The sequence below is a fragment of the Hyaena hyaena genome, unplaced genomic scaffold (genome assembly GCF_003009895.1).
Source record: "Hyaena hyaena isolate Hyena2069 unplaced genomic scaffold, ASM300989v1 scaffold_72, whole genome shotgun sequence".
In the NCBI taxonomy this organism is placed as follows: Eukaryota; Metazoa; Chordata; class Mammalia; order Carnivora; family Hyaenidae; genus Hyaena; species Hyaena hyaena.
Genome location: NW_024080703.1, coordinates 4,118,088 through 4,142,376, shown reverse-complemented (window position 1 = coordinate 4,142,376; position 24,289 = coordinate 4,118,088). Strand labels below are relative to the sequence as shown.

Below are 24,289 nucleotides of genomic sequence, written 5' to 3'. Positions count from 1 at the left end.
ATCCATTGAATTGAATTTGTAGCAACTGTTCCTTTCGTTAGTGAGATTAATCAAGTTTGTCCAATAGCTCCTTTATAATAGAGTGCACTGACTTTGAATACAATGCCCTCAAAAAGATACCAATCTTAGAGACACACAAAGCACATGGTGATTGAATATCAGAAGAACATATTCCTACCAACCTGGCTATAGATCTCTGACGCCCTCTTGGCTCGAAGCATGTCCGGGATGTCCATTGTCATTTGCATCCCTTTCCCTTTAATTTCATTTTCCAAGTCTTTTTTATATTCTTTCTAAAAGAACAGAAAATAATCTTCCTGAAGAGCTTTGCTTAACCTTCCATAGTAATGCAGATACTCGCGTGTTTGAATATCTAAGCCACACATGTGAAAATGCCATTTATACTTTTTCTATACACAATTCATTGTGTCTGTTGTAACTTTGTGTCCCATCTGTTTCTTACCTGGCTGGCCATTTCGGATGCTCTCTTCGCTCTCTGGATATCAGGAGTGTCTGTGCCCACTTGCATGCCCTTCCCTTTTATTTCAGTCTCCAGATCTCTCTTATAGTCTTTCTGGAGGAAATAAAACATGCAATAAGGGCTCCACAGGAGTTTGAAAAACTGTTGAAAACTGTGATGTCATTTTGACATCAGGATCATGGCTTTTGACTCTTATTTCTCTTATTTCTGTAAAACGAGGAAGAGTTTTAACTTGTGGGAGGAACATGGCTTAGAGCGACTTAGTCACAAGTAATCAGAAGGCTTTTTTCTACTAACCTGAATTAGGAAAGAAAGCACATTGAGCCAAGGAGAAAGTTTTTATATTTCAATATAATAAACTTGATCAATTATTGGTTAATATATAATTCATTTGAGGAATAACAATAAGACGTGATTGTAAAACTGTCACTTTTTGCTCTGTAGTGAATAATTGTTGGTTGTCCCTCCGGAACCAATCCCTCTTCTCCTAGGCCCCCATTAGCTCCCGGATTTGCCACAAGGCAACTCACTGCTCCCCCAATGCTAGACTGTTCAGCTGGGTGAGGCTGGCTCAAGTCTGAAGGTCCTGCTGGGCTTACATAAACCATTATACCCCAACCCTGGTCCTCTATGACTGCTCCAGGGATAAGGGTGATTCTTTTACCACACAAGAAATCAAGAAGTTTGCCTTCTTCTTCTAGACATGGCTGGAGAAGAAGAGAACCCCGGGAGCTGCTAAAAGCCTCTTTGCAAACAGAAGAAAGCCTGCCTGAGAACTGAAAATAGAAACTAAAACTGAATCACGTTATCTGAGCCCCGGATCAAGCCGTGCCTAAGCCTTCCTCTCCTGTTTGGTTCTAACAACAATAAATTATCTGCTCGTTCTGAGAAGCTTAAACTGAATTATGTGTCACTCACAAAATAGTCATAATTACACAGACACAACATGGCTCAGAGACTGGTCACATTTTAAAACTCATTATAAAAAATTGAGCAAGCTGTACACAAGTTGTACACTTTTCTGTATGTATGTATGTATTCTTGAAGACATTTTATTAAAAGAAAACTACTGACTGTATCTAATTAAATTTCTTTTAAAACAGTTATTTCCTCTTATGTTGACATCCTGTGGATGTGCCATCATCTTCCCCGCACAGAGTAAATGTTGGCTTGCTTATTTGTGACTTCCTAAATTTTAGAAGGTATAAACAAAGATGTCAATCTCAAAGAAATATCATATTTTTCTTTATCTTCTATTCATAACTTTGCCTATTTTCATTGACTCAGAGCCTCAACTTCACTTTTCCAGATACATTTTAAGTAACAATATTTAACTTCCAAGATCATAATATTCATTGTTACTATATCTATACCCCCCCCTTTTTAGTAAGCCTCTTTAAGACCCTGAAACAAATCACTTCATTTGAAGGATAATGTGTGTAGAAAGTGAGGCACTGGGGTGCCTGGGGGGCTCATTCAGTTGAGCTTCTGACTCTTGGTTTCAGCTCAGGTCATGATCTGCCAGTTTCATGAGTTCAAGCCCCACATTAGACTCTCCACTAAAAGTACAGAGCTTGGTTGGGATTCTCTCTCTCCCTCTCTTTCTGTCCCGCTCCACTTGTGATCTCTCTCTCTCTCTCAAAATAAATAAATAAACATTTAAAATTTTTTAAAAAAGAAACTGAGGCATTGATCATAGACAGCCACCAAGCTCCCAGGGTAGAAGCAGGTCACTTAATTTTGCAATATGAATGTTCAAATCGAAAAGCATTCTAAAGCACGTAAATAGACTACAGAGGACACTAGTTACATCACTTATGTATTAATGCATACATTAATTAATAAATAATTAATTTTAATTAATAAAACACTCTAAAAAGTAGAAGGCTTAAAACAACATGATGGCACCTATATTCCAAAAAGCAAGCCCTCAGGGCACAAGAGCTTTCAGAGGGTCTGCCTGAGTCATGTTTGCTAATGTCCTCTTGGCTAAAGGAAGTCCCATGGTCAGTTTCATAGATATCGGAGGGTTTAACTACTGGGACTCATTCATGTAACAATATATGCCTCATTAATTTCTTTGAAAAATTAAACCTCAAACTACAGCAAAGTCCCAAAGTCTGGGTGAAATGAATGTGAAAGCCTGTCAATGGGGCAAAAAAACGGGACAATGGCCAGGATTACATGCAAAGGAGACCATTGGATTGCAAAGATGATAGCATCACCACAATTGTGATGTAGGAGCAGCCATAGGACAGCTGACACCCCCCCACACACTCCACCCTGCAACCCAGGCCTTTTTCTGCCTAGCTTCTCAATAACTAGCATCCAGCCCCTAAGGTGCACAGAGAAACTGAAAGTGGCATATGGTTGAATAAAACAAACCTATACCATTATAAGGGAAGACATGACATTCTAATGTTTCATAAAAGGTATATGTTTTAGAAGCCTGTCTTAGGTAAAAGTGTGAAATACAAAATTTATGTTCCTTCCACATTGTTTTCTCCAGGGAAAGGATGCTTTCTTTTGGCTTCAACTCTCAGGCCCATGAGGATAATTTGGAATCTTCTTCTCCAGCCTCGAATCCTTAACTCCCAACCTCCTTACTCCAACCCAGTACCTTGAACTGGATCTTGCCCTCTCCTCATAGTAAGACAAATTTCAGAGAACTGTAAGTAATGATTTGATAGCTTCTTGGCAATTAATTACGTGGAAGCCCAGGGAGGCCACCACTAAAAAATACGATTAAATCTAAGAAATGAGCGACAAAACAGAGCACAAGAAAGAACAAACTGTGCAAAGACCAAGGGAAGGACTTTCTGGAAGACAACACAGCCGTGCAGAGACCATACGATCCACGGAGGTCAACTGGAAGTCTGTGAGGCTGAAGCATAACCAGCAAGGGATGAGAAGAACAAGATGAGGAAAGTCCTAAGCAGTGACAGTAACCTAATTTAACTGAATTCTTCAAGAATGGTTCTGGCTGTTGGGGAGATAATGGGTTTGAAGAAAGGCATTAATGGAAGCAGAATTCTGGTTAGCAGCCATTGCGATGATCCAGGTAACAGACATGGTAGCTTAGATTAGGGTGGAGAGAAGTGGGTGGATTCAGAAACCATGCTGGGGGTGGACTCAATAAAGTCAGTGACAAGAGGTATCCAAGGGGCTTCTGAGATCTCACTGGCACCATGTGCTGAGAAGAGAGTGGAAAAGGAAAGCAGACCTGAGGGAAAATTAAGGGTTATGGTTTCGGTACGTAACACTGAGATCCTGTTAGTACATTTTACGTGTCATTTAAACGTGACAATGGCTGTGAGACGTGAAAAAGTAACTGGCTGCATCTTCACATCCATGCTAATTTTTCTGTAAGAATGAGGTAGAACTGTGTGAAGTAACATGGAGAAGGGTCCATAATATGAAGCGAGAAAAACAAGCACAGATCAAAATACATGGTATTTACAGATTTTTAAGTCCATGTGTGCCTAGTGTATGTTATAGATCTGAAAGTTTCTACAGCAAATTTGCAACAATGGCGATCTCTCGGGAGAAGAATGGCAGGAGAGGTCTCGTGAAAGGAGGCTTTCAAGCAGCCGTTCACCATGCATCTCCCAACCCTGCCTTTTCTAAATGAAACCCCTGTTGGTCAGCCCCACATGCTTCGTCTACACCAGTTATGAGCATCCCATTCCCCTGTCCAGTTCCTAACCTGGCAGTGGGGGTAGGTAGTACAGGCAGATCCCAACCCAGCAGCAACTTGCCTGGCTGTTAATCAGCGCTGCCTCCCTCCCTCCGGATTTCCTGAGGGGGCTCAATCCTGAGCCAGGTCTTCCTAACTGCAAGGGTCACATTCCAGCTCTCAGGGGAGCCCTACTGAACCCCCTCCAACCCGGTCAGCCTTGAGGTAGGTGAGCAGCATGCCTTAACCTGCACCCCAATTTTCTCTTTACAAATGTCTCTCACAAAATCACCTCTTTCCAAATACTCTCTGCTCCAGGGACATATTTACTTATCTGTTTGTTTGTTTGTTTGTTTATTGAGAGACAGAGAGAGAGCACATGTGCGAATGGGGGAAAGGGGCAGAGAGAAAGAGAGAGAGAATCGCTTGGAGCCCAGCGCAGGACTCTATCTCACAACCCTGGGATCATGACCTATGCCAAAACCAAGAGTTGAACACTCAGTCAGCTGAGCCACCCAGGCACCCCTCCAGTGACACCCTTACATTGTTGGAGAATTCGAAAGGTATGGAACTGGCTCTGAGGTATTTCCTTCCATAAAATACACTTGTGGTCTGACTCCTGCAACTCTGGTGTCTGTTATCTATCGTTTCCTAGCATCTAAGCCAAAACTTCTAAATTAAAATCCTGTTGTTACATGTATTACATGAAGAGGAAAATATTAAATGAATGAACATGGTCATTCAGGATATGAAATACTTTAATACAAAATGCTAACCCTGCAGGAATTTCAGGCATGGCGATGAGGTGAACAGGGGTTATTTCAAGAATGTGCAACCAAATAATGCAGAAATGGTTATCATTGTCATGTTGGAGTCTCAATATGTGATTTTTCAAGTTCAGTTCAGAAAGCTGGCAACACAGATATACCAAGCAGCAAATGACCTATCCTTAAAACAAAAATCATAGTATGAAAACATTTATTGTAGTGTAGATGAATGTGAAATCTGTTATATTACACGGATAAGACAAGGGGTGTGTGTGTGTGTGTGTGTGTGTGTGTGTATGTGTGTGTTCTATTAACATGCCTTCACCCAAGTTTTCTTTGATATATTTAAAGGAAATGAGCAAAGCAGAAACTGTAAATTTTTAAACAAGCATGATGACTTGGAATGGTTTCACAAGGCTTTGGGAAATTCTGTGTGCTAATCAGGTTGTGAATATGATTTGTTAAATTCCAAAATACAGGTTCTAAGGCATCTCCACCATTCGCTCCACCAACCTGACTAGCGATCTCTGAAGCTTTTTTGGCATGTTGTATTTCAAGAGTATCGGTGCCAACTTGCATTCCCTTCCCTTTAATTTTTGACTCCAGGTCTTTCTTGTACTCTTTCTGTAACAGACAAACAAACAAAGAAAAACACCCAACATTTTATAATATTCAGACACTCTGTGGATAAACATACAATCTGTAATCAATGATACCAAAAACTTGCTGAACATAAGATAAGAAAACAGCTTACTTTGTGCTATGAATGATCACCTAGAACTAAATTTTCTGAATTACTTAGAACTGTGTGACTATTCTCACTGAAAAAGAATATAGGAAATGCTGAAGATTTTTACTATACATGGTGAGAATTTTCACTGACAATTGTCTTAGGGGCCAGAGGATAAAGAAGGAGGTTTAAAAGAGCTGTTGCTGGAGAAAGAAGGTTGACTTTGAGGCCAGGGTGCTCAATTGCTTTGTGATACTAGGAATGTTTAACATTTCTGGTTTACTCATCTGCAAAATGTGGGTAACAATTCCTCCACACAGGATCCCTGCGGGGATCAATGAGGTGGCATATAGCACGGTGCCCAGGGCAGAATAGGTGTTCAATAAGTGATAGCTTCTTTTGGTCTTCGACTCCTATTTTCAGATACTGTTCCTGCTACAATCATGCCATTCAACTCTGTGTGGACGGACTCTGCCATTGCGAGTCTAAAAGGATTTTTCCAAGTATTACTGACAAGTGATTACAGGATCTACATCTGAATGTGGACTGCACATGTCACCATAACAGAAAAATCTGTACAGAATTACTAATTTAAGAATCTGTGATGACAGTATTAGCCAAAGACATCAGAGTGGCGTTTCATGCTTTCTTTAACTTATTTAAGAACATGAATATGGCCAATGATGTGCCTACGTTTTCTTAAAACCCATAACAATTCAGAATCTTTTATACTTAAAGTATGATTAAACTACCAAAGAAGTTAACTAAACAAATGAGGGATCATAAGAACCATACCAGATTATCCGCACATTATACTCCTCTGGCCCCAGACACAATAATTAGGACAGGTGGGTGTGGGCACAGGATAGAATAGGCCCAATGAGATTCTATCCTGAGATCTTCACTGTAACTATATGAAACAGATGCTCACTCCCCACTGGGATCAATGGCAAAGACGTGAGCTATCCTACTGTTAGAGGGGCCATCACTTGGAGACAGCCTCCAGAGGTTGAAGCCATAGAGAAGATAACAGAATGGAGAGATGAGGGAAGAGAGACATCATTTGGATTCCAACCTGAAGGAGACTTGACTTTGGACTTCACTATTTATAAGCCAAACCATTCCCTTTGTTGCTTAACCTGGTTTGAGTTGGGTTCTTATCATCTGCAGCCTCATTAATGGAGTCACCATCATCAACGCCACCACAGGTTACGAACATATGGGGACACAACTTTAAATGTCTCACTGTTCAACTCAGCTAGACTCTCCTTCGGGCAGAGTGCCATTACCTGACACCAAAGTAACATAACATGAGGATGAAAGAAAGCATTGACAGTGCTTCAGGGGCATGTCATTCGTTCCTACAAATTCCATGTCAAGAAAGCAATGGCCGGGTCACCTGGGTGGCTCAGTCAGTTGAGCGCCCGACTTTGGCTCAGGTCATGATCTCACGGTTCGTGGGTTTGGGCCCCGTGTTGGGCTCTGTGCTGACAGCTCAGAGCCTGGAGCCTGCTTCAGATTCTGTGTCTCCTTATCTCTCTGACCCTCCCCTGCTCTCTCTCTCTCTCTCAAAAATAAATAAAAACATTAAAAAATTTAAAAAAATAGAGAGAGAGAGAGAGAGCAATGGCCCCTTTCATTCCCTAAAGAGACTGCTGTGGCTCATCCAGCAGGTGAGGTAAGGGCCCAAGGGCTCTGCAGGGCTGTGGGCAGGAGAGCTCACGAACTGTATTACTGACGGAACACAGCGCTCCTTCCCAACCTTCTGCCTTTCACTTATTTGCAAGACCAAGTTAAATCTCATAAAAGTAATCTGGGTTCTTCTATTAGTCTGGTTGATGTCTATTTCTCTACAGTGGGGAAATGGTCATGTTTCTCATGCCACACGGAAAGGAGAGGGTGAACATATATATATATTTTTTTAATTCATCGACTGGGAAATGACTACTAGGACATAGCTACTCATATTTGTCTTATACACAGAAGTTGTGGTCTGTATATAATCTTTGAGAAAGACTTACGGACAAGGAAATCGACTGAAAAATCCATATGTTCTCAGTTGGTGAATGAATATACTCACCTCACTCGCCATTTCAGATGCACGTTTTGCTCTCTGAATATCGAGAACGTCTGAGTTAAGTTCCATTCCTTTCCCTCTTATTTCATTTTCCAAATCTTTTTTATATTCCTTCTATGAGACAAGAACATTACAGTTCAGCACTTCCTGGGACACTCTTTAACTGATAAACCGTTTCTCATGTTTTCTAGAGATCACAGAAGGGAGAAAATATTTCTAGAGAGGAACGAATCAGACTCCTGAGTATTCACACTCCTTCTTTCCTACAGAGACTTCATTTTCTCTTTTAGTCATGTTTAGAGTGGCTTCCAGTCTTATCAGTATTTTCCCTTTCATCCCTTCTCTCAACATATTTTGGTACCATATTGGTGCCATATTTTAAAAAGATGTCTTCCTTTTAAGTGGTGAAGAAGATCTTAGGAATGGATGCTTCTTATTAATTATTTGAAGTATTTCTTTGAAGGTTGTCTATAAAATATGAATCACCAACAGATCACAGTTGAAAAAGAATTGAAAATTACAAAATCAAAAGGATTAATGTAGCCAAAGTTTTGAAAAAAAAAAAACCCACTTTACTCAGATCCATAAAACCAAATAATTTCCTACAGATTGATAATACATAGTTTAAATGTCATCTATTTTAATATTATGGTTTAAGTAGATCCAAATGTCTTTACTAATATTTATATACAACTTGGGGTTTTTTTTCTACTAATGAATTTCTTTTCTTTTCCTACTCAATGCATTATGAAAACAATATATATTTTTATCTAATTCAACTAAGTCGCACTTATGACTAACTTGGGAGATAAAAGATGGGACTTCCTTTAATAATAAGAAGTCATGTTCCAGTTAATTCTAAGGTTTACTTGATGTTATTTTCTCTTTGTCCACTATAATTAAATTAGCTAGTCCTCTGCTTAACAAAGAGCCTACACAACATTGTAATGACCTGAATGTAATTTTAGAAAGAGCTGGAGCCCAATGATCTGGATGAAAGTCAGAATTCTTCTCTTATTTGGTCCCTTGACCTTCAAAAGACTTTAAGTAACAGAGCCTTGATTCCACACACACAGGCGAAATGAAAATAAAAATACTTTTTCTACCATGTCAAAGGCCAATTGGGAGAATGAAATGAAATGAAGTATAAAACAATCTTTTGAACATTCTGAATGGCAGTGTAAATGTAAAAACCATAATAAAGTAAAAATTGCAAAGACGATTTAAAGCTAAGTGCTTATACTTAGAAAGAAAAGTTATAATTTCATTAAGCTACTGAGAGTCCCTTTAAAAATAACTAAATTAGAAGATGTTTAATCATCATCTTCTGGGCTTTTTCTTATCCTGATGCATAAGCTCTGCATCAATAAATCTAAAATAAGATTCATTCAAAAAGAGAAGTTAAAGAGAAAGTCAATGGCATGTACATTAAAGTCATTTATGGACCTTAAAATAGTCCTTGCATTGTCATTTGTATATAAATGCCAAAAAGACTTCCCTTTAAAAATTTCATATAAATAGTGCATATTTTTTAAACAGAAGACAGTAAGAATAGGAAGTTGCCATTCGATGAGCCTTCAACTTCAAAAAATTGTATAGAACTAGCAGTGAGAAAAGATGGGATAGAAAAAGCACTCTTGCATGAATTATACACCTATTTCAGGCCCACATACATTACAGTGGTGAAGCACATTACATTTCTAAGAGCAGTTTAATGGTAAAGGCCAGTTGGCATTCGGTTATTAAGGAAGTTCGTGTAGGTGATTGTACTCGAATTTATTTCACTGGTTTAAGATATTTTTTTGCGGAATAGTTTCTTCAGTTCAAAATTCGGGGTGAAATGGAGTTTTCTAATACTTCTCCTTAATGTAAATAGAATCTATTTTTAAAAAATTTTTGCAAGAGGAGGAAAGAGAGCACAAGCGGGGGAGGGGCAGAGAGAGAAAGAGACACATGAAGCAGGCTCCATCCAGGCTCTGAGCTGTCAGCGCGGAGCCAGACAGCGGCTCCAACCCACAGACCATGAGATCATGACCTGAGTGAGCCAAAGTCAGATGCTCAACCAACTGAGCCACCCAAGGGCCCCCTAAAGACAATCTATTTAAACAGGGAGTTGGAAGAGCTCCATGTTACTTTTCAGGCATTAATAAACAAAAACAGAAATAAACTTTTAAAGGGATGGACTAGGAACTGGGTATTTTGAATTGTTAGGTTTGAAGACCTTAATGTTCAATAAACATAATCCATTAATTGTGAGCCAAAATGCACCAAGTTAGGGGAGGGGGAGAATCCTGCTGAGAGTACAATGAAAAATCAACACGAGTTCCTATGGCCTATATGCTCAATATTTGTCCCCCTTTGAACACAATCTGCTCATAAATAATGTGCCATTTATTCAAACCTTCACATTGGAGCATCTCATTTCTGATATCAGATATCATGAGAATGCTACAAGGGTATTTCAGAAAAAGCTGGTTCTCATATACATTCTTAAATAACTAAATTTTAAAGAATTAAGCTTGTCTTGCCCATATTAAAAAAAAAATTTTTTTTGAAACCTGCTGTAAAACCAACTATTTGTAGATCTTCTGAGATAGAACCAAACACAAAATCAGAATATTTTTCAAGTTTTTCCAGGAAATCTGGATGAGTTCTTCCCCCAACTTTAAGTGGAAATATTAACACATACTTTCCTGTTAGTAATGAAAATGGAAAACTCTATTAATAAAGGTTAAAGTAAGAGTAGAGGGATGGATTAACATCTTAAACAGTAGAGAACTGTAAATATTTCCTGCGTTATTTCTTTAGTTTTCTTTCACAATATGTAATAGTAACTTGCAAGATCATACCTCTTTCAGAAGGTTGGTGATGTACTTTACATGTAAAAATTCTGGAGTCTTGTCTAAGTCTAGTGATGACCTTCCTTTAACCTCTTTCTCAAAATCCTCTCTGTAAACTTTCTGTTAAATAAAAACACATAATTTTAAATTTAGCACATACTAGTGACTTGAGAAGGTATTAGAACAAGAGCTCCCGGAACAAAATTGATGTTTTCCTTCTATAATTCTACCACCTCAGAGTCTTCATAGGCACAAGAGAATGATTCCAAGTTTACGGTAAGTTTTAGAATTCTACCAAACAAAAACAGAGCCATCAAGTACCAACTGCCTCTGGGAAAACACTCTGAGTGAGGCTGTGTCACATCTTAGCAGTCTGTCATCATTTGACGTCAGCTAGTTTGGAGGGGAAAACCAGTAAAGTTGGCTACTTGAGAATCACGTGACTGGTTCGTTCTAAAGGAAGTGGATCATCCACGGGAAGAAAACCTGGCTTCAAGGAGGCCATTCAAAGCACAGTAGCATTAATGTTGAGGTTCTTCTCACCTCTTTCAGCCTTATCCTTTTGTGAATTCAGCAAAGGCCATCTCTAAAATGTAATGGAGGCTGGCGCACATTTCCCCTTAATGATTTTGGCACTGAGAATATTTCTCTACCAATCTGCGGAGTTCAATATGAATTAAATCACACTATGAGGAGTCTTCTCTTCAACCTGATAAATTGTTCTCCAGGTTCACAACAAGGAGTGAAAAGGGGAATGACCACAGTGCTGTGGAGGGCAGGCATCCATACCCCCACTGGCCCCTTTGACATTCTCTGCCATCATTTCGCTAAGATTCCCTCAATTCCAACATTTAAACAATGTATTTGAAAAACAATGGCAACTCATGCTTTTGGAGTATAAAAATAATCTCTCTCAATAACAAAAACGTCCGTCCATGTAAAATACTTAGCAGACAAACAAAAGCCCATATTTTACCAGCGAAGTATCTTATTTAAAGTGCATCATAAAGATGATGAAAGTAATTACTGCAGAGAGATTGTTTACTAATGCAAAATGAAAAGCCATTTCCAGGTTCATAATATACTTATTGCAGAGACAGGTAATTGCATAAAGAAATTCTCCCAAACCACGAGGGAGGATAAGAGAGGCATGTTGTTGACTCACCTGTATTTGTGTCTCATACAGTTGGTTCAACAAATGATCTATGTAGAACCACACACACATACACACACACACACACACACACACACACACACAAAAGGCCACAATAGATGTCCCGGAAATATTAAAATTTAACAAAGTGATTAAGAAGTCGCCTTGAGAACATTCTGAATTAAAGGAACTATATATATTACCAAAGAACAATGAGAAATTGTCCCCTTCTTTATGTGGAACTAACTGAAATTATACGCTTATAAAGCTGAATCCAGGGCATTCCCAGGCTAAAAATGTCTCTTTCAAAATAGTAAAAATATAAATACGGGTATATTTATTTACTTCAGATAATTGACTTCAAAAATGCCTTCTTCTATGAAAAAAAATATTTTGCTGAAATAAGTCATTAATGATGGTTGATCATGACCAGAACTGGCCAACACATGACCAGGGGGGAAAGAAACAACCTTTAGTATGCTTTTTGTCAAGAGAGCTCTATTTATGAAACAGAAGACAAAGACCTTTCCAAAGCCAGATTTAGAGATTTCTTCTAGAAAGCAGACAGATTAAACCTATACCTGGCAATAGAAGAAAGTGAGAGAAGCCCAATTATAGGTTGTAACAGAAATATTAGTGACTATTCCCGAGATCATAAACACTGAGCTCACAGGAGCTCAGGAGGCTCATTGACAAGCTTACCTCTTAGGGATAAAAACCATCCCTAAGCCACATGTTCTGTCTGTGTCCACTTGGTTGGTCCTACATTTAAAGATATCTTTCACATCAACTGGTCTAAGATTTTTAGATATGTTGTGTTTCTAGTCTTTAGAGTATAAATTTGGTCCCAAGATATTTTCTGTGGGAAAATTTCTCTCTCTCTCTTCTCAAGCCCTGCTGAGCAGAAACATAATTGCTGAGCCTAAAAATCCAATAGCCAATGGCTATAATTAACAGGAAAACGTGTCTCAGCCTCTGCAAGAGATAATTGCCCCTTAGTAACAATACCAGAAATCGGAATAGCGAAAATTGAAAACCAATATTAACAAAAGGCCCACACGGCCCCTGATGTAAGCAAACTCCATGGCATATAATAAATGTATCACTACAGTTAAACCTTAAAGCCGTTTGCACCTGACGTCGAAACAGCCAACCAGAAGGAATCGATCAGTTCATCTGACAGATTTTTTGTTTTTTCAGTTTATTTTTCTCTCGTACTTTGTAGCCATAACAATGGTAAAGGCAAAGTTAGCAGACTTCCAAGCTCTGCACAAGGAAACACGCCTACATAGGAACAATAGCACTTTTTCAGTGCAGAAGGTACCTTTAAAGTCCCTGTCATCTGCCTAGTGAAATTTGTTCTTGGGGAATCTTTCTCCTTTGAGGGTCCATCCCCAATAGGGAAACATTAGGTGAGCATTTCACATAAAGAAAAACAATTTGGCCTACTTTGCCCATTGAATCTCTGAGAAGCAGATTATCTTTATATTTTGGGTTGTTCCATCTGTTTTTTATGACTTTAAGTTAGGGGACTACTTGTTGTCTTCGATGAATCCCTGTTTCTCAGTGTGGTCGCTGTACCACCCACCTCAGAAGCTCCCGGGACGTTGTTAGAATACAATTCCCAGGCTCCACTGCGAGGCCCACGGAAGCAATGTCCTGAGGCAGCAGCGAGGGATGTGCCTTCCCAACAGCCTTCCCTGAGACACAGAGTTTGAGCACCACAGCCACGGAGAGGAAGAAGGGCAGGGAAAATGGGGTTCTCAGAAGCAAAGAGTAAGAAGACAGGAACATATCTCTTTGTGAATAAGACAAGGCAACGTAGCGCAAACAGCTAAATAACAGTAGCCTGGGGCTGACGGGAAGAACACAGAAAGCCCAGTTTGAAGGTGCTGGTCTTTTCCTGAAAGGAGGAGAGAGGACTATGAGTGAGAGAAGGCCGAGAAGGAGCGATGCCAGGTAAGAACTATACCCGCTGTAGGCCCCGGAGACTCACCCCAGAGGTTGCCTTAGAACTCTCCCCACTTGGCAACAACACAGCACTTTATACACTATCTCGAAATGCAGAAAAGGTAATAGGGCTGAATGTTCGTGTCACTCCAAAATGCGTATGTTGAAACCCCACCTCCCCAATGTGACGGAAGCATTAGGAGGTGGGGCCTTTGGAAAGTGCTGAGGACAGGTGAGGTCAGGAGGAGGAGGCCCTCATGGTGGGGTTAGCGGGTTAGCGCCCTCCTACAAGACGTGAGACAGCTTGCTTCCCCCCTCTGCTCCTCCGCTACGTGAGCACACAGAAAGAAGGCAGCAGTATGTCACCCATAAAAGGATCTCACTAGAACCATGACCTCCTGGCCCCCTGATCTCAGACCTCCAGCCCCCAGAAGCATAAGGAGTACATTTCTGTTGTTTAACTCCTCAGTCTGTGGTACTTGGTTAAGAGCAGCCCAAACTGAAGAAGACAAAGATAGGCTGGTAAGAGCTATCCCATTAAACGTAAGTTGTAGGGCTTCTGGATGACCAGATTTACCTGCTCTGCCAGTTCAGTTAAAACCAAGAGCTAATTGAGTCAAAAGATTCACCTGACTATTCTTGATCAAACTCCTCTCTATTGGCTTAAGAAGTTACGAGGTATGAAAAACACAAGCGATTATCTTCTCCTTTCTTGCTTGAAGAAGAAATTAAACAACTTGGATAATTCAACAAGCCGTAGCAACATCTGAGTGCCCTTTCCTTGAGAAGATGAATTGTGACATTTCGACCAATAACACATAAATTGTTTTCAAAATTCTTGTGAGGGTTCTGTTGCCCAGAAGTTATCCTTTCTCCCTCCTTTGGTGTTGTTATTGACAGAAAAGAGAGTGCCCACAGGGCACACATGGCTAACACCCCACAACACTGTGCTGTAGTCAGCTGATAGTACCGTCCACTATTTCTGTCCCTCTGAAGTAAGAACTTGATGTACCCACAGAATCTGGATGTTGGCTGCAGAGAAACTCTTCTGTGCTGATGACTGGTCCCCAAAAATATAGGGACAAAAAAGGAACAAAGAAATCTCACTGGGAAAGAGCAAAGCCATTTGGGGAATATCTGGACGTGATTCAGCATCATTTTAACTACAGAACGAAGCACATACGAACAAAAAAATTCTTAACTGCTCTCTTCTCTTGATATTTTAAAATTTCCACATCACTGTTTATTTGCGGGGGGAGGGAAACATCAACTAAATAAGCCAACAGAAAGAAGGGAACCATTCATGACTTCACCAAGCCCTAAAACATTGGCATTTACCAGATATGTAATTTCAGATACGACAATTAATTGCATTGGATGATTATCAGCCTAGGGGATTAAATAAGCTGACATCTATAAAGGTTTGATCAGATTGCTTAGCACAAAGTAAGTATCTAATAAATGTTAGTTCTCTTGTCACTGAAAAATAAAAGGCAAGTAAAGCAGCCAGCTCTTTCTTTTCTTTTCATTTTTTCCCTCTATTCATCATACTTTTTACATGGACACAACCTGAAAGTGTCAACTTTATAATCATAGAATGTGAAAGCTGAGAGGGTGGTTAAGAGTTCACCCGGCCTGATATTATACTTGCCAAATGACAAAAACTAAGGGCCACAGAATTCCCATGACCTAGACAGGATGCTGGTTCTAGAAGGGGAGTCCCTGGGCCTCCTGGGCAGTGTGCCTTCCTCTAGACCCACTCAACCTTCTGAATTACTCTACTAGTTCCTTTCAAATGATAAAACATCAACAATATGCATTAAACACTTGATAACAGGGGCACCTGGCTGGCTCAGTTGGGAGAGCACTTAACTACTGATCTCGGGGTCATGAGTTTGAGCCCCACGTTGGGTGTAGAGGTTACTTAAAAATAAATAAACTTAAAAAAAATAGTTGATAGCAAATCGAAGGGACTCACCTCACTCTGCATCTTCTGAGCCTCCTTTGAAGTCTGATACAACGGTGTCTCAACAAATTCAAGCATGGACTTCCCCTTATTTTTCTCATACTCTTCTTTGTACTTGACCTTCATTGAAAAAAATGTATAAAAACCACATAAACCTCATACGCCCTTCTACAAATAGAGCGAAGGAAAAGAAGTATGGCTAAAATTAATCATTCTAGTTTCTAAAATCACATTATTCTGGCCACTTGGGTTGGTCAGTGGGCTCCCTGAGGTTAATAACATACAAAGAAAGTAAACAGGAAATATATAAAAATATTTAAGAAACAAAAATAACTTAGAACTGCTAAATAATGTCCTTCTGGGACTTGGATGAAGTATTTGAATCACCGGGATATATAGATATACCTCATATATACAGGGTTAATATGGATACACTCATGGTATACACACATACATATAGAGACAGAGACAGAGAGATCCCTGTCATGCTTCAAAAGTCTATGAGTAAATCATGAACAAGGAGGAAAACATAGGTATGATTTTGCCTTCCTGTCAAAGGGAAGGCAGTGTTCTCTAGGGTCACTGAATTTTTCCATAGCCATCGAGTAAAACACACACACACAGCTTTTATGAGATTGCTTTCGGTTTCCCCCTGCATTATTTCATAATATCATGTCATGAATTATTTATTTCAATTACAAGCAATCTCCGTCCTATTTTAGTTTATAAAACGATCGATATGTTCTATCTCCTAATAACAGAAATCAGAATTATACGTAGCTGTCAAGAGGGACTGGCTTTTTCTTAGCAACATCCCTTTGTAAATTAAATTCACAGAAAAGTTTTGATCATGATTTATTTCCTTCAGAAATGTATTTTCATTAAAATCCTTATGTGTAAATAATTTTTTATGAAATTGCTTCTTAAGTTATATAATAATAACAGTAGTTTTAATGACATTTAAATACAAAAGCAGCTTTTCAATACTTAGAACTTTGTGGTAGCAAGAAATGTAAACAGAGTTTTTAAATTCCTACTTATAGGACTATTTTTGTTTCAGAGAACTAGATAATCAATGAAAGTGAAGTGTAGTAACATACTATGCTAGGATAAAACTTTGTGGGAAAAATTAAATGAAAATAAGAATAAAAAGAGAAAAAAAAACCGTATGTGTCCAAACCTTAAAGCAGATGAATTGTAGATTTTTTTATTTTTTAATTAAAAAAATTTTTTTAATCTCCATTTATTTTTGAGAGAGAGACAGACAGAACACAAGTGGGGAAGAGGCAGAGAGAGAGAGGGAGACACAGAGTCTGAAACAGGCTCCAGGCTCTGAGATGTCAGCACAGAGCCCGACATGGACCGTGAACCCACAAACCGTGAGATCATGACCTGAGCTGAAGTCGGACATTTAACCGACTGAGCCACCCAGGCGCCCCTAATTTTTTTGATTTGTATATTTTTTAAATAAATGAAGGTGAGTATCAAATCATTAAGGAATTTATATTCCACAGGATACATTTAATAGACTGATGTAAAATTATATCTTAATAGATGCTAGAATGACATCTTTTGTAACTGCTGAAACACAGAATAAAAGAAATATACAGATACCAACTTTAAAGTGTGCATGAAAGATTTTTTAAAATTTCTTTCAAGGAAGACACAGAATTTTATAGTTGAAAGAAACATTAATGTAAGATAATTTTTAATCACACTTGTAACTGGTCTGAGAAACTATAATAAACATTGCATCTGGAAAATTAATTGTGCAGCTCAAAATGACAAATTAGTACACTATAAAAACTGAAATCATCATGAGATTTGATCATCATTTAATTAATTGATATAGAAGTATAAAATTGTGTCAAGTAACTTTTTTTCCGAACTGCTTTTCCACTGAAACAGGGTTCCAGCTTCGCCAACCCAGTAAGATGGAATAGTGCTTGACATTTTCCAAAGCAACGTTCACTTCCTCAAGATGCACATTCTTTTCAGCACCTGCACCTGCACACAAGAGGCGCACGGCAGTGAGTAGTTGAAGGGTCCAGACCGGGGTGTGGGTGGGGGCGCACCTGGCTCTGGAGCGTGGCATTGCCTTTATGGTGCAAGTGTTCCGCAGCATCCGCATCAAAATGATACATTCCTTTGTTTTCCTCAAAAAGCTTTCTATACTCTTGCTAAAACAGAGAACAAGAAAATGAACATGAAAATAAATTCAGAATAAAAGAGACTGATTAGAGCAACTAATACTTACGAATGCAAACCGAAAAAAACAAGGCAACAAGAGCTACAAACAATCAGGTCCCATTGCGCTGGCTGCTCTTGTAGATTTCTGACACTAAGGGAAACCTACAAGTCTGTATAGACCAGCTCTAGGTGGCCAAAGCGAGACACTCAAGACAAGCAGGGGACAATTAGGTGTCAACATAATGTAAAAGACAGGGGGAGTGGCAACAGAAAAGCCAGTGACGGGACTCATGTGAAGCAGCAAGTTGGCAAAATAAAGGCAATCTGTCCAGCCCCTACCCTCAAACAGAAATGCATTGGATAGCATCTACGAGAAGAGAAGGAAGGAAGAAATAACAGAGGAAAGGAAAGCTGGGGTCAGAAAAGGAAAAACATTGTACATGAGGGCTCAGCCACGAGGAAGAGTGGCAGGGGTCATAAGGAAAATGAGAGAGTGAGAACTAATTCAACTAATTTTCCTAAAAGGAGGGGGTAGGAGGTGCCTGCAAGAGAAACAGAGGAGTCTGGGTAGAGTCGGTTGAATTTTTAAGGTGAAGAAATTAGATTACGACTACTATTTCGATACACAGACAAAAAGGTGAATTTGGAAGAGACGCCAAATTTGGCAACTGTGGAACTCCAAATACAACACGCTGCGATAAAACAAAAATTGCTCCACGATTTCTCCCATTAAAGATCAGACACTTAGTTGTTTTTCATTATTTGGAAAAGACTTCTAGAGATAAAGAGTAGCTCTCAAAGACTCAAGTCTACACAGACTTAGGCGAAAGCTGGTTGCTCCTTGGGCAATGAGGATTTCAGGGAAAATGGCGATTTTGTGTAGGATGTAGCGAGAGGGAAGCTGCATTCGAAAGAGAGCAGGAAAGAGCTGGCCAGAAGAGAAGTGACTTTCAGGTCTTAGCAGATGCTCCAGGGATCTGAGAGTGAAGCAGGAAGAGACCCCAGAGCCAGGGATGGAAAGGATGGGATGACGCACACAAGAAGAGAGACATAGCGACGGTCCCCAAAGCCCTTCCCGACGATTAGAGCACTACGACCTATGTTCCCCAACCCTCTAACCAGAATAAAGTGAGGGAGTAAACTGCCCCAGGGAGCTCATGCAAATGTTCCAACATCTTGACTGAAGGAAATAAGCCCTAAATTTTGGCTCCTTTGCTAATTTAAATAAATAAAGTCAAAGGATAATAGCATGCTCAGCGACTTTATAATGTACTTAAAAGTTATTTTATAATACCTAATTAAAATAATCATAAATTGAATGTCACATGCTAGAACGTACTCTATACCAGGAATAGGTTTAAAATCCAGAATTAGTAAAGCCTAGGATGCTCTGTCTGCAATAGTGGATAGAAACTGAGGAAAGGTTAATAAATACTGTCCTTGGTGATGGGTGTTAGTGACAGGGAATTTCAGAAACTTCTATTTAAAAAACAAACGACAACAACAACAAATCAAAATGTATTTGAACTAAGGTCTGCAAAACAATTTTCAAGACTTGCTGTCCCTTATATAATAGTCTCTGTTGCCTCCTAGTGGGTACAACACAGAGTAACATGCAGTATATGTTTTTCACTTATGCAATGTTGTAAAAGAGCCAGAGCTCTACTTTCCAGGAGGAAATATTCCTTCAAGGCTTTAATTAGAATGGCCATTCAAACTCATAAGGACAAATTTTACTCTACACACTAAGCGTTTTTAAAAAATTGATCTATACCAAAGACATTTAGAGGTCTTTAAAAAACAACGATTTATAACAAACTGACAACTAATTTTGGCAGGATGTCTGTATTAAGCACTTTCTTATTCAATCTTTTGCTAAAATTAAGTTGCCTTTATAAATCAGCAAAATTCCCATTCTCTTTACATTAAAATTTAAAAGAGGGCAATTCTAATGTACAGTAAATTTTAGCCAATGCATTATCATACAACTTTAATAAATAGACACCTCAGAGTAACACATTTGAGTCTTAAACTCTTTTTCTCCCATGAAGTAATTATTCAGCCACAATTTTTCAACGGGGGACAAAAGTCTATAATCTAGGCAAAGGTACCACCTGAATGAAGATTTAGACTTTAAAAATGGATATACAATAAATGTAATATATGACTTTGCTGGGTTTCTCTGCTGAAGAGGTGATAGAAACAATTTATATTAAGCTATGATTTCTTAATTTCGCCACTCTCATAAAATATAAAGGTCAATATTCTTGAAAAGAAGTATTCAAATATTCTTGAAAAGAAACATTGCTTAGGAGTGGTATGTATTTTTCCAGCTACCAAATTTTGAAATTACCATCATGATATTTTTATTGTTTAATCTACACACGAATCCTCACGTCCTCGGGAAATTAATTTAAAAAAATTTTTTTAATGTTTTATTTATTTCTAGGAGAGAGAGAGAGACAGCGTGAGCAGGGGAGGGTCAGAGAGAGAGGGAGTCACAGACTGAAACAGCCTCCAGGCTCTGAGCTGGCAGTCAGCACAGAGCCTGACGCGGGGCTCGAACCCACGAACCGCGAGATCATGACCTAAGCGAAAGTCGGACGCTTAACCGACTAAGCCACCCAGGCGCCCCGCATCCTTGGGAAATTTAACCCAAGCATGGATGGGGAACAGTGAAGGGCAAATGGGACTGCAATGATCAAAACAGGATGGCAAAGACTGAACGTGAAGAAAGCCCCCAGATTGGAGAATAGAAACATACAGACTTTTAGAAACACCCCTATGAGTTATGGAGGAAAACGTGAATCTGAAAGAGCCACTCAAGGAGCGCAGGACTCCGTGCAGAGGGGGATGAATGAGCACTGAAACAGCAGGAAGCATGAACAAAATGTCCTGGACCTGAGTCTGATTCTGCACCTGACAGTCCTCTACGGTTCTCCGCCTGCCCGACAGACAGAAGAAGGGCAGACTGCTTTTCTTCTGAGGACCAGTGATAAAGTCGATTAAGTTAAAAATCTCTGCAAGTATGAATTCTTTACATGCGTAATATGTTTCAAGAAGGAGGTCAGGGATAGTGGTGGAGAAAAGACGATTACAAAATAATGAACAGAATTTTCAATACATCAAAGCCAAGCATAGACATTTCTAAACCTGATCTGAAGCCGTATCTCATTCTTTTATGTTTATTTATTTATTTTTTGAGAGAGAGAGTTAGAGCAAGTCAGGGAGGGGCAGGGAGAGAAAGAATCCCAAGCAGGCTCCGCACTGTCAGTGCAGAGCCCGACGTGGGGCTCAAAGTCATGAACCGTGAGATCATGAACTGAGCTGAAACCAAGAGTCAAATAGTCAACTGACTGAGACACCCTGGCACCTCTTTATCTCATTCCTTAACAGCTGGGGAACCAGGTCTGGACTTCAGATTTTTTTTTCAACCCAGAACTGTAAGCATGTCTCCTGATGACAACTATTTTCACATTCCTTGCCCACCATACTTTTCCATCTGGTCTTACCTGGCCCAAAGCAGATATTCAATACACCTGGATAATTTTGAGTGACTGAGTGAGCATGTAATTATTAAAACTGGCAGAGAAATGACTTGAAGCCAAATTACAGTTCATCATCACCATGGGCTATTCTGAGATGTAGGCGATGGGACACAGGTGAGGCGGGGTCCTCAGCTATAAGAACCGGTGAAGTCAGGGTCCACATGCTAAGTATTTGAAACGGCAACCAGGAGGGGAGTTCTGATGGGATGACTACTGTGGAGCATGCACAGATATTTTCATTAGGACATGAAAAATCCACTCTCTCCCCAATTGCTCTGAAGACAACACGGAAGCCTTCACAAGACCAAAAGTAGAGTGTCGATGTAATGTAGGATGTATTTCCAGAGAAAATACAAATTAGACTAAGACAATTTTGTATGTTTCTGAGGCCCATTTAAATACCAGACACTCTGCTCTGGCCCACATAAAATAAAAGGTCCCTGATGTAAGCCTGACCTTCAAGTGGCTTCAGTCTGATTCGGAAGAAGAAAGAGGAAGAAAAAAGACAGAAAGAACACTCGTGCAAGCACTTGAAGTGTAATTACTCAACAAGGAAGTGTGCATTCAAGCGATATGAAAGAGCCAGCAAGAACCCGTGTCAAGCGACAGCTTTGGTGGCTTTAAGCAGGCAGACCACTACTTTTCAGTGCGTTAGTTATTCTGGGAGGAGTGGAGCCAAGGTGCGCCTAGCAGATATGCTCATGAACGCTGCAGAGTCCTAGCTCCAAGCAGCCACACGGCATCGACAGCTGCCATCAAGCAAACCCACTTACTCGGCTGACCATTTTGCTGGCTTTCAAAGCATGGTCTAAAAACAAGTTTGGGAGATCTGAGACTGGGTCATGCATATTTTCAAAGTCTTTCTTGTACTTCACCTATGAAAATAACATGGAACATAATACTGTCTAGGAGAAGAAAATATGGTTTTGCACTATTGCCATTATTACTTTTACTACATCGGAAATCACCATGTAGCGGTACATTAACAGACGGATTTACAAGCAGCCACTAGATGGTGCTCATTTACTACTGAATGAGTTAAAAAAGTTACTTCCAGGGTCTTGAAAATATTTTGGTAATTGCTATTATTGTTTACATATTTAGAAAGGGCGACGTTCACAGAATCAAGTAACTTTAATAGCCATTCTGTTTTCAAAACAAAAAGAAGACTATTTTTTACAAATTACCATGTTTTAATTATGCTTTGGAACAATTTTAGGGCTTTTGGTGCTTTTCATCCTATTGCAACATAGATCTTCTTCTTTTCCTACCAACTGCTCTAAAAATACAATATTAGTAATAGTAATACTAAAATATTAATAACAGAAAATATTTGAGCACTTACGGTGTGCCAAACACTTTATACGTAGTATTTACTTTCCACAACAACCCTTGTGGGTAAATACTTTAAGAATCTCCATTTTACAGATGAGTAAACTGAGGCACAGAAAGGCGAAGGTATAAAATTAAGAGGCAGAACAGATTCAAATTCAAGCAATCCAATTCTAAACCTTGTGCTTTCAAGCACTATGCTCTCAGTTCCTTTACATATATTCCGACTCTATTTGTTTTCCATTTTTACACGCACACAAGATAAAAACAAGTAAGAGAAAGAGGCCATTCTGATATTCCCAGCGATCCTCAAAGACCCATTTCAAGTGTTGATAAGAAACACAAGTGAGTTAAGGGGCACAAATAACAACACCTACTAAACATTAAGGAAAATAAGCTATGCTGAGTCCAAAGGATATTCCAAGACTTGAAAAGTTTCAGCGATCTAACAAAGCACAGTTCAACAATTCTTCATCTTAATACCTGTACAGCCTTCAACCGTACCAAAACAATCCATTCCTCTCCATGTTTCTGTTTTTCCACTCTGCCTAGTTCTGATAAAAATTTAAGGCATTTTTTATTGCGAATTGAAACTTGATTATTTTAAAAAACATAAAATGAAACCAAATTTGTGAAGCTGTATTTCACGGCATTTGCATAAGGGATATAGGAAAGACACTGTAAGCAGTTACAAGTGCAATTTCTGAAAATTTCTTTCTTATAAACTACCATATACCAGGTTATACTTCACAGGAGCCCAATTTCCTGGGCACAATTACATGAGTTTAACTGTTGTCAGAACCACTAATTCAAGATACTACACACTACTCTGTAATCTATTCCTACTCTTGATCAGATATAATAGTTTTATTAGCAATACTATTCCTAACTTATTAACTAATCAGTAATCAGTAAACATTAATGGTAACTTACAATAATATATTTTTCTTAAGAAAGCTTAAGAAAAGCACGGTTCGGTGTTTGCAACTAAAATTACATGTGAACTCCAGGTCTTGAGTAAGTATTAGTAATTAGTCATTACAATACATTCGATTCAAAAGATACTGAAAACAATTGTGTGACGCACAAGTCCTGAGGCACAAAGTAACTTACATCGCTCACCAGTGCGGTGACAAGCTGACTTTGCCTAAAAGAAGCATTTTCAAGAGGATTGTAATGATGTTTCTTATCCCTCATTTCATTATCAAATTTTTCTTTGTATTTAATCTGCCGTAAAAGAAGAAAACAGGATAAATTAAATAGTACATTTATCTTTAAGTTTTCAAAATGAAACATCTGATTTTTAATTAGAGCAGACATAAACTACCTTAAAACCAAATGGTGGCAAAGTTTAAATTCCTGGCATTTTTTCCTCCTATAAAGCTTAATTAGGCATAAAAAATTTTTTTATGGAAAAACAACCTCTACTTGAACATTGATCATAAATGCAATTAGGCATGAACTCAAATCCTATTAACAAGAATTATACACTAAAATCTCAGGACTTTTAAATGTCAGTTTCCATTTCTGCATTCTTATTACCTATGATCAATTAGAAATTGAGACCACAAATGAATGA

General features: G+C 39.0%; 1 protein-coding gene across 2 annotated transcripts in view; it reads right to left on the bottom strand.

Moving 5' to 3' along the window:
- NEBL (nebulette) overlaps positions 1–24,289 on the bottom strand; it is a 370,210-nt gene that overhangs the window by 50,970 nt on the left and 294,951 nt on the right. Inside the window, exons 8-16 of one of the 2 annotated variants that reach the window (XM_039233070.1) lie at positions 23,824–23,937; positions 22,152–22,253; positions 17,716–17,820; positions 15,653–15,760; positions 10,581–10,691; positions 7,735–7,845; positions 5,438–5,548; positions 464–574; positions 183–293 (exon numbers count right to left, since the gene is read on the bottom strand). The exons of the other annotated variant lie outside the window; for it this stretch is intronic. Coding sequence (XP_039089001.1) covers positions 183–293; positions 464–574; positions 5,438–5,548; positions 7,735–7,845; positions 10,581–10,691; positions 15,653–15,760; positions 17,716–17,820; positions 22,152–22,253; positions 23,824–23,937 — 984 coding nt within the window. The remainder of the gene's footprint in view (positions 1–182; positions 294–463; positions 575–5,437; positions 5,549–7,734; positions 7,846–10,580; positions 10,692–15,652; positions 15,761–17,715; positions 17,821–22,151; positions 22,254–23,823; positions 23,938–24,289) is intronic. 2 annotated transcript variants of the gene reach the window in all.